The 12,532-nt window shown below is 56.7% G+C and overlaps 1 protein-coding gene across 1 annotated transcript in view; it reads left to right on the top strand.

Moving 5' to 3' along the window:
* GFPT2 (glutamine-fructose-6-phosphate transaminase 2) overlaps positions 1-4,612 on the top strand; it is a 39,270-nt gene extending 34,658 nt beyond the window's left edge. Inside the window, exons 18-19 of the mRNA XM_056115572.1 lie at positions 2,148-2,309; positions 3,534-4,612. Of these exons, the coding sequence (XP_055971547.1) occupies positions 2,148-2,309; positions 3,534-3,578 (207 nt within the window). The 3' untranslated portion in view covers positions 3,579-4,612. The remainder of the gene's footprint in view (positions 1-2,147; positions 2,310-3,533) is intronic.
* The last annotated feature ends 7,920 nt before the right edge of the window (positions 4,613-12,532 follow it).

Below are 12,532 nucleotides of genomic sequence, written 5' to 3' on the forward strand. Positions count from 1 at the left end.
AAAGTGCTCTTGATCCAGGCTGGAGAACTGGGTCACTCTCTCCCTCCAGTTCTGACACTAATCACGCTGCCTTAGGTCGAGTTTTGTAGACTCACCTGGAGAGCTCCGGGTCCCCGTGCCTTTTTTTTTGGCTGGGGGCTGGCTCTGTGGTGGGCTGCCCCTGCTTGGGTTGGTGGTTCCCCCCAAGGTGCCAAGGAAAATCTTAGGGGATCAGCCACAGTTGCCCCAACTGGGTCCTCTCGGGGATCTTTACAACTCAGGCTTGTCACTTACTGGAGTTTCTAAAACCTGGGAAAACTTTCAGGTCCAATTTCTTAGCCATGAGCATAAATGCTGAAAACGGGATGGAAGAGATAGGACAGTGTGGGGAGAGATAGGGCCAGGGGGGTGGTGCAGAGAGATATAGGACGGTGGGCACCCCATATGGTCTTCCCAGCCCACTGGGAGTGATCCCTGAGCACTGCCAGGAGTCAGCCCTGAGCACTGCTGAAAACCAGAACCAAACAAACAGAAAGATCCGTATGATATGCAGGCCAGAGATAAGACTTCTCCGGTCCCATCCGGAGACAAGGCAGGAAGTGGCAGGGAAGGGAAATTGAGTCATAAGCTGCATTGTAGCCCCATTCCCTGAGATGACTCAATGGCTAAAGCACCGGCCAACGTGAGATCCTGAGTCCAAGTCCTGGTGAGACCACATGCGCCAAGGCAACAGGTCCCATCGTGCAGTTCAGGATCCAGCCGGAGGGGCTAGGTGGTGGTTCCGTGATTTAGAGTCCGTAGTCCAACCTACACAGAACCATGAGTGCCCCCCTCGGCGCTTCTGCAAGCCCAGAGGTGATCCTGATGATCTGCAGGGTGTGGAGGAAGGTCCCCTGCATGCGTGAGGCTGTGACCCTAACTCCAGTGCTGCCAAGCAGCCATCCTGCTCCGTGGGGTGAAGAGGGGGATTCATCTGAGCCTGCTTGGACCCAGCCTGGCTCCTCAGGACGCTAAGGCTAGCAGACAGAACTTCAGGCTGGAGGATGCATCGGTCAGAGGGCTGGACCACACAGTCTTGGCCCGTGAACCGTCAGCTCCACCAGGAGTGAAACTCAGGCCAGGAGTAACTGAGGACAATCTGGCGTGGTCCCTAAGCCAAATCCTTGCTTTATTTCTTTTCCCAAAAGCTTCGGGGTAGGGCAGAGTGATCGTACTGTGGATAGTGTTTGCCTTGCACATGGCCAACCCGGGTTTGATCCCCAGCACCCCACAGTGTCCGCTGAGCCTGCCAGGAATAACCCCTGAGCACAGAACCAGGAGTGACCCTGAGCATAGAGCCAGGAGTGACCCTGAGCAGAGCCAGGAGTGACCCTGAGCACAGAGCCAGGAGTGACCCTGAGCAGAGCCAGGAGTGACCCCTGAGTACAGCCATGAGTGACCCTGAGCAGAGCCAGGAGTCAGCCCTGAGCACAGAGCCAGGAGTCAGCCCTGAGCACAGAGCTGAGAGTCAGTCCTGAGCACCGAGCAGGAGTCAGCCCTGAGCAGCTGCCAGGTGTGACCCAAAACAAAAACAAAGAAACAGAACAAAAACTTAAGTAACTTAGGGTACTGGAGAGATAGTAGAGCAGGTAGGGCGCGTGCCCAGCATGCTCCTGACCTGGGCTCGACCTCCAGTTCTCCGCCTGATCTCCCGAGCCTGCCCAGAGCGACCCCTTAGCACAGAACCAGGCGTATGCCCTACACACTGGTCTGGTCTGAAAAACAAAAAAAAGCAGCAGTTTGACTGGTCCCTCGTGCCCGCTCTCCAGGCCCTGATGCCCCAGTGCCGTGCTTCCGTGCATGTCCATCTGCATCCTGCTTCTGATCCTTAGCACTGCCTGTTCCCTCAGTCCTGAAGGCTGTTCCCTCTCATGCTCCGAGGCTCTGGTCTTTCCAGCCCTCGCCACAGCCCCCCCTAGTGGTGGTTTTCTGCAGTGCAGCCAGCACGTCCCTGCAAGTCCCAGGGGCCACCAATGAACACAGGGTAATGGGGGGGAGGTGGGTGTGACCACCTACTGGAACCGAGACACTGACCCTCAAGGCCCCGGTGGCTCCCCGCGCTTTAGTGGTCGTTGGCATTGCAGTGTCCTCCCCACGAACTCACTCCACGTGTGTCCCCTCCCCGGCAGGGGCGTCCCATCATCCTGTGCTCCCGGGACGACACGGAGAGCTCCAAGTTCGCCTACAGGACCATCGAATTGCCGCGCACGGTGGACTGCCTGCAGGGTGTCCTCAGCGTGATTCCCCTGCAGCTCCTCTCTTTCCACCTGGCCGTTCTCCGAGGCTATGACGTAAGTCCGGGAAACCGTATCACAGTGGGGCTCAAGGACTAGAGCACCAGCCATGTACAAGGTCCGGGTTTGATCCCCAGCACCCCACAGCCACCCCCAAGCCTGCATAGTGCGGACCCCATAGTAATAATACATTAAAGGCCTTGTTTTATGATTGCGCCTTGGGGCTGGCAGGGACATTCCTTGCACAGAGCCAAGCCCAGCCCCAGTCCCGGTACCACAGCATGCTCTGAGCATGCACAAGTTCAACCCCTGAAACCTCAAAGCCAGAAACTTAAAAATTATTGTTTTGGGCCATTACCCCTGATGGTACCCAGGGTTGACTCCTGGCTCTGCCATCGGGGTCTCTTCTGACTGGGTTCGAGGGGCCCTGGAGGTGCTGAGGCTAGAACCCACGTCGGCTGTGTGCAAGGAAAGTGCCTTACTTACTGTGGCCCCACGCACAAGATGTGTAATTTCATCAAACCCAACAAAGAGGGCAAGTGTTACCCATAGAGTTCTTTGTTCCTAAATCCCTACTAGGTATAAATATTAAAAGATAAATAATTTTGCAGAACCACACAGGCGATGCTCAGGGCTTACTCCTGGGTCTGCACTCAGAGATCACTCCTTGCAAGATCGTGGGACCATACGGGCTGGTGGGATCGAACCTGGGTCGTTCATATGCAACGCAAACACCCTCCTGCTGAGCTATCACTCTGGCCCCAGGATAAATCACTTTCTTTAAGATAACTTTTCTGAAGTTTAAGTTTTCCTATGTCTGCAACAAATAACCCCTTAGCAACCCACAAGGGACTGTTTTACCTAAATGAGCTCATCTCCCAGAGGCTGTGTTAATGAGCAAATTCAATGTCTTATTCCTTAGGTGTGGCACTTTGATTTGGTGACCACTCTGGTCCCCGAAACAGAAAAAAAAACACAAAAACTAGGGGACCTTGAGAGGGGGGTGCGTGTCCACAGTCGTAGATTGTGTGAAATAACCAGGGTGGAGTTCCAGGACCGAGAATGACGAGACTGTCTGATTTTCTGTTGTCATTTGTTTGGGGCCACAGCAGGTGGTGCTTGGAGACCAGATGGGATGTCAGGGATGGAGCGGGGTCAGCCGTGTGGGGCAGACACAGTTCCCACTGGACAGTTCGACCTTTTGCTCCACCCCCAGTGCTCTTTTTGCTGCCAGGAGCTTCCGTCCGAGGCACCTGGAGCTGATGCCCCCTCTCTCTGCAGGTGGACTTCCCCAGGAATCTGGCCAAGTCTGTCACAGTGGAGTGAGGACCCGGAGCAGCGGGATCATTCGCCCACCGGGTGCCTGATCAAGCTTCGCCTCAGCCGCTTGTGCCTTGCAGCCCAAGTGCTTTGCTTACAGCAGAAACTGTTTCTCCCGCGTGGCCAGGAGAAAGGGAGTCACTGTTTACACCTGGGGACCAGAGCTGACTTTTTGTTTTGTTTTGTTTTGTTTTGTTTTGTTTTGTTCCCTCTTCCCACTACTGTGCAATACAGAAAGCCAACAAGTCCCTCTCGGAGCAACTGTGAACCCTTTCTGTCTTTTGTTTGTCCTGTTTTGGGATTTTGGTTTTGGGGCCACACCCAGGGTTCCCTCCTGGATCTGCACTCATGTATCATTCCTGACTTATATGGTGTCGGGGATGGAACCCAGGTCACCTGCATGCCGGACTGGTACTTTACCTGCTGTACTACCGCTCCGGCCCCTGTGAGGCTTTTTGGAAACCAACATGGGTTCATTTTGAAAGACAGAATATTTATTAGGACAAATGTATAGCCTTTAAGTTATTTTTCTATTATATGGCTCTCTGTGGCCCAGATAATGCACCCTCTGATCAGCTGGTGTTCGGGCGTGCAAACGGGGCATTGATTCATCTCAGACCTGAGCACAATTCCAGCCCCTTAGACCCCCACAACCACCATCTGCTCCCTTCCCTTTCACCCCTAGCTGGTCCTGACCATGATGGTGAAGGATGCTTCTTCAGAAAGTTCTCTGGGAAATTCCAGCGCCTTCAAAGATTTCATCTTGGTGGAAATCTCTTCACTTTTCGCATCTCCTCTTTTAGATCAGACTGTGGTTCTTTCCCACTGTCCCACTACCCCTCAGATCACGGTTCCTTCCCGCATCCTCGTTACCCAGACAGCGGATATGTTTTGATGATTTGGTCCCTACCTCTTGCCCATGAGGAAAACAGCTGTGGAAGCACCCAGTTGAGATTGTTCCCAGTGGGGTTCCCAGGCCCTCTACTGAAAAGCAGCACCTACTACTATGCAATTTTAAAATAATAAAGACTCTATACTTTTATTTAGTTGGGGGTCTTGTGTGTTTGAGTTTTTGTCTATTTCCAGTTTGTATGGAGGGGTTAACTTTGAGGGTCCCCATTAGATCTCACCGAGGAAGTACGAGGGGGTCACTCGGCACTGGTGCCTTCCACCAATGATATGATATTCTTTTTTTTTTTGGTACTTATGGGGGGGGCACATCCTGTGATGTTCAGGACTCACTCCTGGCTCTGCACTCAGGAATTACTCCTGGAGGTGCTTGGGGGATCCTGTGAGATTCTGGGGATCGAACCGTGATTAGCCACGTGCCAGGCAAATGCCCTCCCCACTGTACTATTGCTCCAGCCTCTCCACCAGATATTCTGACCTCTGGTTTGCTGTAAACCGGGGTGGTGGGACTGGAGAGATAGAGCAGCGTGTGAGCCAGGGCTTGAATGCACCCTATGGGATGCCAGGGATAAACCAGGGCAGCTGTGTGCAAGGCAAGTGCACCGCCTGTATCACTCAGACCCGCCAGGATCATCACTGATAACCTAAGTGCATCTGCTTCCCCCAAACCCCAATGTCTGAATCACTCCTCCCCAGTCTGGACTGTGGAAACTACTGACCCAATTTTTGGGAGAAAGGGGAGGATTCAGAGTCCACTCAGCATTGCCCAGAGGCTATTCCAGGCTCTGTGCCCAGGGATCAGTCCTGCTGGTGCTGAGGGGATTGAACCCAGACTGAGTGTGTATAAATTGTATAGACCTTGGTTCCTGTCCTGTCTCTCTGGCCCCAGGATGCTGAGCTTTGTCAGAGGTTCAGTGTCCTTTGGACTTTTGCCCAGAGTGAATCCATTTCACTCATACTCACAGATACTTAGGTCTGCATAGAGACGCATACATAGGTCTCACTCTGGACCACGTGCTGGGGTGCTATTCCTGCTCTCTGCCCAGTGACCCCTATCGTATCAAGGGCTACTCCTTGCTCCGTGCTCTGGAGTTGGCCCCTCCCCCTGCCCCGTATTCATAGCTTTCTCTGGGCCTTTCTCCTGGGGGGTGCTCAGGTTACTCCCCTGGTGGTAATCGGTCCCTCCTGTCTCTCTGGCTCTCTGCGCAGATATGTTCCCTGGTGGTACTCAGGGGAGTGCCTTAGTGATACTCAGGACTGATTCCTGGTGTGTGTTCAACAGCGCCCCCTAGTGGTGATTGGGAGCTATTCCTAGCTGTCAGGAATGCCCCCGGTGTGATGGGGAGCTACTCCTGACTCGTGCTCAGGAGCACCCCTGGACCACCCCTGAAGGCGCTAGGGAGTAACTAGCAGAAACTCAGACTCGGGTGGTGTCTGTTGCAGGCAAATGCTTTACTCACTCTCTAAGCCTGGTTTTAGAACAAACCAACGGTTGCAATGTTTCAAGTGGAAAAAAAAAAATCCCACTTTGTAATTGTCATTTGGTGCAGAGCCTGGCTAATGGTGCACAGGTCAGAGGCCCTCTGGGAGTCTCCGCCTGCAGTGGAGAGGCTGCTCTGTTTGGGGAGGTGCAGTGCTGCCCCACAGTGGAGCTGGTGTGTTGGTGTTGTGTATTTAGGGTGATCACACTCATGCCTGTATTCCAACCCACTGAGCCATTTCCCAGCCTGAAAGCCCAAGGGTATTGTTTTGGTGGGATGCTGGTTTGGACAACACCTCAGCGGTGCTCAGGAATTCCTCCTAGCTCTGTGCTCAGGGATCACTCCTGGTCATGCTTCAGCACACCCTATAAATGCCAGAATTTTCTGTACTATCTCCAAGCATTCTCCCCTCCCGTTTTTATTTTTTAATTTTATTTTTTATAAAGTTCACAATAATTTATTACATTTAATATTCCAACATGAATCCCACCACTATTACACTTTCCCACTACCATATTTCGAATGTTTCCACCCCAACCCTCAAAGCCTGCCCCCAAAGCAAGACATAAATAATTCATTCTGTATTGCTTGTTATGAATAATCCCCTAGAAATGATCTAAAAAAGTTTCCTTAGAGAAAGTGTGTGAAGATAGTGATATTTAACCCTGGAGCCATTAAGTCCTGGTTTGGGTACATCAGTGGTGTAGAGTATGAGATGTCACTGCAGGAATTCTAAAATTTTAAATGTGGTGATACAGCTGAACATTCTGTTTTTATTATTGGCAACTATAAAATTATATAAAAACTGAAAGAAAAAAAAAAGGACCAAAACCAAGTTCTAGCTCACCAAGGGAAAACGCATTTGGAATGAACCTGGAGGGCATGTTGCAGAGAGCTGGGCCTGTCCTTTCAGTTCTAAGTCTCCAGCGCCCCCCACACCATCCCACGAGAAACGGTGACTTGTGACTTGCTGAGCAAGAGCACTGGGGTGCTTGTGGGTGCAGTGACCTTTCCTGGTGTGACCCCACTTTCCAGACTCGGCAGGTGCATTGCCTGCTCCAAGGCTTCCCCATCTAATAGGTCTGCTCGGCTGTCAGTCCTGTCCTTGTCTGGCCAGAATTTTCATGGGTGTGGGGTGACCCCTCGAGCCTTAAGCCCTGGACTCTCTCTCTCTGCCCCCCCAAGATCTTTCTTATCATTTGTTGGCTTCCACCCAAAAGTTGTGCATCCTCTCAAGCTCTGAGGATAATGTTCCCATAATTTCTAAACCAACACCCCTAGCCTTAACGCAGTGTCTGAATCTAGAGAGGTTGCCCTCAAACCTGGGGTGAAGCACAGGGTCGTGCCCTAACACGACAGGTCAGGTGTTGCTGCACACGTGGCTGACTCCAGGTTTAGTCCTGGGCATCTCATATGGTGCCCCAAACCCCACAAAGATGATCCCTGAGCACAAATCCAGGAGTAAGTCTTGAGTACTGCCAGGTGTGATCCAAATCTGTCCCCCATACAAAATACAACCTCTGGTGGCCAAGATATTCTGTGGGGGCAGGGACGATTGCAGGATCTTTACCTTACCCATCAATTTTTTTTTCCTTTTTGGGTCACACCCAGCGATGCACAGGGGTTACTCCTGGCTCTGCACTCAGGAATTACTCCTGGCGGTGTTCGGGAGACCTTATGGGATTCTGGGGATTGAACTCAGGTCGCCGGCATGCAAGGCAAATGCCCTCCCTGCTGTACTATCATTCCAGCCCCTACCCATTAATTTTTGAGGCGTGGCCCCAGTCTTCTCTGAGTCACCCCCAGGTCCCATCACCACTCTCCGTGTCACTTGCTTCTCTTCATGACTCCCATCTTAGGAGCTTACTCTAGTCCCAGAATTTGGAGCCTTCCCAGGAGATCCTGGGGAAACCACACACACATGCACAAGCACATGCACATGCATACACACGCACATGCACACACACATGCACAGGCCTCGGTCCTTCACGCAACCCCAGGCAGAACTGCAGAGTTCGCTCAGGGCCGGGGTTCGAGCCTCGCTCCGGTGCCCTCCTGTCTCCATGCAGGCCCCGCTGCAGACCCCTCTGCAGACTGGCGCCCCTCCCCGCCCCTGACCCCTGCCGCGCCCCTGTGCCCCTCACGGGGCAGGAGGCAGAGCCCAGGGCCACCTCTGTCCTCGTCCTCACCCCCCACCCCCAGTCCCCAGAGTCTGAGCGCCGGCCCGGCCCACGCCTCCTTGGCGGCCCCAGCCCGCGGCCTGTCAGCTCGGTAAGCGCCTGCGGGTCGGAACCACCGCCCGCCCTGCAGGAACGGAACCCAGGTCGGGACCGGCCGAGCCCCGCTAGGTCCGGGTTGGAGGGGGCCCTGTGCTCAACCAGCTCGCCCAGCCCGGGGGGTGGGGAGGGGCCCTGTGCTCAGCCCGCTCGCCCAGCCCGGGCGGGCCCAGTGCTCACCCCGCTCCCCGCGCCCGAGCCCGCGGTACCGCCCAGGCCTAGCCCCGCCCCTCGATCAGCCCCGCCCCGGCCGCGCCGTGGCCCCCAGGTCCCCGCCCACTTCTCCGCCCCTCGGCCCGCCCCGCGGCCCGCCCGCGGCTCGGCCCCGCAGCGATTGGCCGAGCCCGCGGGGTTTCCCGCGCCCTGATTGGCCGGCGCGCGGGTCGGTCAGGCGGGGCGCGGCGGCGGCGGCGGCGGCTGCGGCGGGCCGGGCCGGAAGGGTCGCGGGCGGCCCCTCACCCACTGCGGCGGCGGCGCGGGGCGGCCGGACCCGCCGGGCTCGAGTTCGCGGCCGCCCTGCCCGGCGGCGAGACCAGGTGAGCCCGGACGGCGGCCAGGCCCGTGGGGTCCGTACGGCCGCGGGAGGCCGCGGACGGCGCGGGCAGGGTTGTCCGCAGCGGGGGGCGCTGACCAGGGGGTGTCCGCAGCGGGGAGCGCTGACCAGGGGGTGTCCGCAGCGGGGGGCGCTGACCAGGGGGTGTCTGCAGCGGGAGGCGCTGACCAGGGGGTGTCTGCAGCGGGGGGGCGCTGGCCGCTCCCGCCCCTGCAGCCCCCGCCCTCCCCGCACCTGCCTGCGGCCCGGGGGGCTCCGATGGGCTCCGGGGGGCGCGCAGCCCACGCGCAGTCGGGGGGATGCCCGGAGCCCCCCGCGCCCCGTCTGCGCCCCTCCCGGAGCTCCCTGCGCCCCGTTTGCTCACCCCCGGAGCCCCCCGCAACCGGTCTGAGACCCCCCCCCGGAGGTCCCCCCGCGCCCCGTCTGCGCCCCCCCAGCTCCCCGCGTCCCGTTTGCGCCCCCCTCGGCTGCACCTGCAGCGACCACCGCCCCCTGCACTGCCGGCCCGGCCTCCAGGGCTGCGCCGACCCCTCCCCTCCTCTCCCCTCCCCTCCCCTCCCCTCCCCGGGCCGCTCCCCTCCCATCCGACCCCACCCCCGACGACCCGCTCCCGGCGCCCCCCCCCGCCCGCGAACCCCCAGCCCTCCCCTCCTCGCATGGTGCCCGTCTCCTCGGTTGTGTGAGGGCGCCCGCCCTGCCGGGCCCCTGGTTGCCCCCCCCAGCACCCCTCCCCCCGCCCAGTGTCACCGCGTCTGCAAACAGGTCGCTGTTCCCACCCCCAGCCCTGCTTTTCGCCTCCTCCTGGGCCGCTGGCTAACCCAGGAACAGATGGAAGCGGATTGTCACCCGGGGTCCTGGTCCCCACCCATGGCCCCTTAGCAGGCCCTGGCCATCTCCCCACCCTTGAGGTGCTTTAGCCCAGCGCCCCCCCCCACGGGCTCTGCCCTGGCACCCCCTTAGTATTTGGGTCAGGCTCCCTGCAGGGCCCAGGGAGGTCAGAGGTGGGGGCCAGGGGGTCCCTCGCCCCAGAGAACCCTGCACCCCGAGGGAAGGTGGGCTTGGAAGGTGCCCAGATGAGAGCAGGTGGGGCTGCAGCCGGCCCAGACCCGGGTGCTCAGCAGAAGCAGTGACTGGAAGGATCAGGGCAGAGGGGTGGAGCAGCAGGTTTTGGGGGGCCCAATCCCCAAAATCCTCGGGCCCAGAGACTCCTGAGCATCACCCAGAGGGAGCTCTCAGCACCACCAGGTGTGGCTCCCCCAAAACATGGGCGCAAAAAAAAGGCCTCATGCAGAAAAGACTTTCACCCGCTGGGGATTGGGTTTAGGATTCAGATTCCCAGGAGCAGGGACCCCTGGAGTCAAGGACTGAGGTGTGGGGCGTGACCCCAAGATCCAGCCAGCACCAGCGCCTCTAAGATTAGCCAGGACATTCCTGATCATCAGACTCCAGCAAGCTTATTCAGAACAGAAGAAAAAAGTCTCTGACCCAGCAATAGCACAGCCAGGATGGCACCTGCCTTGTACGCAGCCAGCCGGGTGTGACCCCCGCACCCCAGACGGTCCCCTGAGCACCGCCAGGAGTAACCCCTGAGCACTGCCGTATGTGGCCCCAAAGACAAACCAAGAATTTGTCTCTTGCATGGTGTCAGCGTGCAGCTAGGTCAGACGGAGATGTGAGTGGGCTGGTTAGCCTCTGGATGCAGGGGAGGCAGCGCAGAGCCTTCGAGGACCGGAAGGGGCCTTTGCTGGACCTGGCTGTGTCCTCAGAACCTGCCCCTTGTAGGACTCCAGGGGATGTAGCTTATGGGGGCAGGGGGTCGGGCCACACTCTGCTCAGGGGTGGCTCCTTGCTCTGTGCTCAAGGGTCATACCAAAGGGCTTTGGGACCATATGCAGTGCCAGGTCAATGCTCTGCCCTCAGTACCATCACTCCAGCCACAGAAACTGCTCTTTCTACTTTTTTTGTTTCTCTGGGGTCACACCCAGCGATGCTCAGGGGTTACTCCTGGCTCTGCACTCAGGACTCACTCCTGTTGCTGCTTGGAGGCCCTCTGGGGTGCTGGGAATGAACTCGGGTCGGCTGCACGTAGAGCAGATTCCCTCCCCACTGTACTGTCTTTCCAGCCCTGAGAAACTGCTCTTTTTTTTTTTTTTGACCATCACATTGAAGGGTCTCGTAAATGGTTGGGGCTCTTGGAGGTTCTAGAAGATTCTTGAAATTTTTCATAGGTTTGGCGGTAGTGCAGCTCATTTTGGTCTGAGTATGCACGTAAGTTCCCCTCTGGTTCAGAGAGAGGCATTTCCTTTTTTTTTGGGGGGGGGTTGCAATTTGGGCCACTTCTGGTTGTGTCCAGGACTTGCTCCTGGCTCCTGACTCCCAAGTCTCCTCTGGTGGGACTTGGGAGACCCCGTGGGGTGTCGGGGGTTGAACCCGGTTTGGAAGGTGCAAGGCAAGCGCCCTGCCTGCTGTGCTGACACTCCCCAGGGTATTTTTCTATAAGTGCTTTCAGAGGTTCCCAATGCAGGAGAAAGTACGTCTATAAAATCCCAAGAAGACCCTAGAAAGTCTTCAGAGCCTGGCAGGGGCCTCACACAGGAGAGGGACGGTGGCCTTAAGGTCCTTTTCTTACAAAGAGCTGGATTTCTGCTTGTCCTTTCATAAGCATCTGTGCCCGCTTTTATTGCGACCACATATGGTGCTTGGGGACCACTCTGGTGCCAGGGATGGAATCCGGGTCGGCCGCGTGCAAGGCAGGTGCCTTTGTTGTTGTTTCTTTTTTTTCTTGCTTTTTGGGTCACACCCAGCAATGCTCAGGGGTCACTCCTGGCTCTGCACTCAAGAAACACTCCTGACAGTGCTCAGGGGACCATGTGGGATGCTGGGAATTGAACCGGCTTGGTTGCACACAAGGCAAACGCCCTCCCCCCCGTGCTATTGCTCCAGCCCCAACAAGGCAGGGACCTTAACCCCTGAGCATCTCTCTTGCCCCCTAAAACTTTCCATTTAGTTTAATTAATTTAATTTAATATTTATTTATTTTGGTTTGCTTTTTGGGCCACACCTGGTGATGCCTAGGGGTTACTCCTGGTTCTGCACTTAGGAATCACTCCTATTGGTGCTCAGGGGGCCCCATGGGGTGCCGGGGATTGAACTCAGGACTGCTATGTGCCAGGCAAGCACCTTACCTATTGCTCTGCTCCTCCCCCCAATTCTTTTGATTCATAAAATTTCTTTTTTGAGCCGGGTGTTTGGGCCACCTTGATGGTGCATAAGGGTTACGTCTGGCAGTGCTTGGGGGACCTTACGGTGCCAGGGATGATCCCGGGGTGACTGTGTGCAGGCAAGCACCCTTGCCGCTGAGCTGTGGCTCTGGCCCCAACATTCCTAAGAGTTCTAGAAGGGGAGTCTCCGTTGGGCCCACTGATGTGACTCAAGGAGTAGGTCCCGATTCCATGCCCAGTACTACAAACCCCTCTTTCCTGCTTCCACCATTGGGGGGGTGGCCCTGTTGAAAAAAAAAGGGGGCTGGATCGATAGCACAATGGGGAGGGCGTTTGCCCTGCACGCGGCCGACCCGGGTTCAAACCCGGCATCCCATAGGGTCCCCCGAGCACCGCCAGGAGTAATTCCTGAGTGCAGAGCCAGGAGTAACCCCTGAGCATTGCCTGGTGTGACCCAAAAAACCCAAATAGAAAAAAGTTAAGGACTCTCAGGTTTAAAACAGTGGGGCACAGGGGAGGG

This window comes from Sorex fumeus, unplaced genomic scaffold (assembly GCF_029834395.1).
Source record: "Sorex fumeus unplaced genomic scaffold, SorFum_2.1 ptg000029l, whole genome shotgun sequence".
NCBI lineage: Eukaryota > Metazoa > Chordata > Mammalia > Eulipotyphla > Soricidae > Sorex > Sorex fumeus.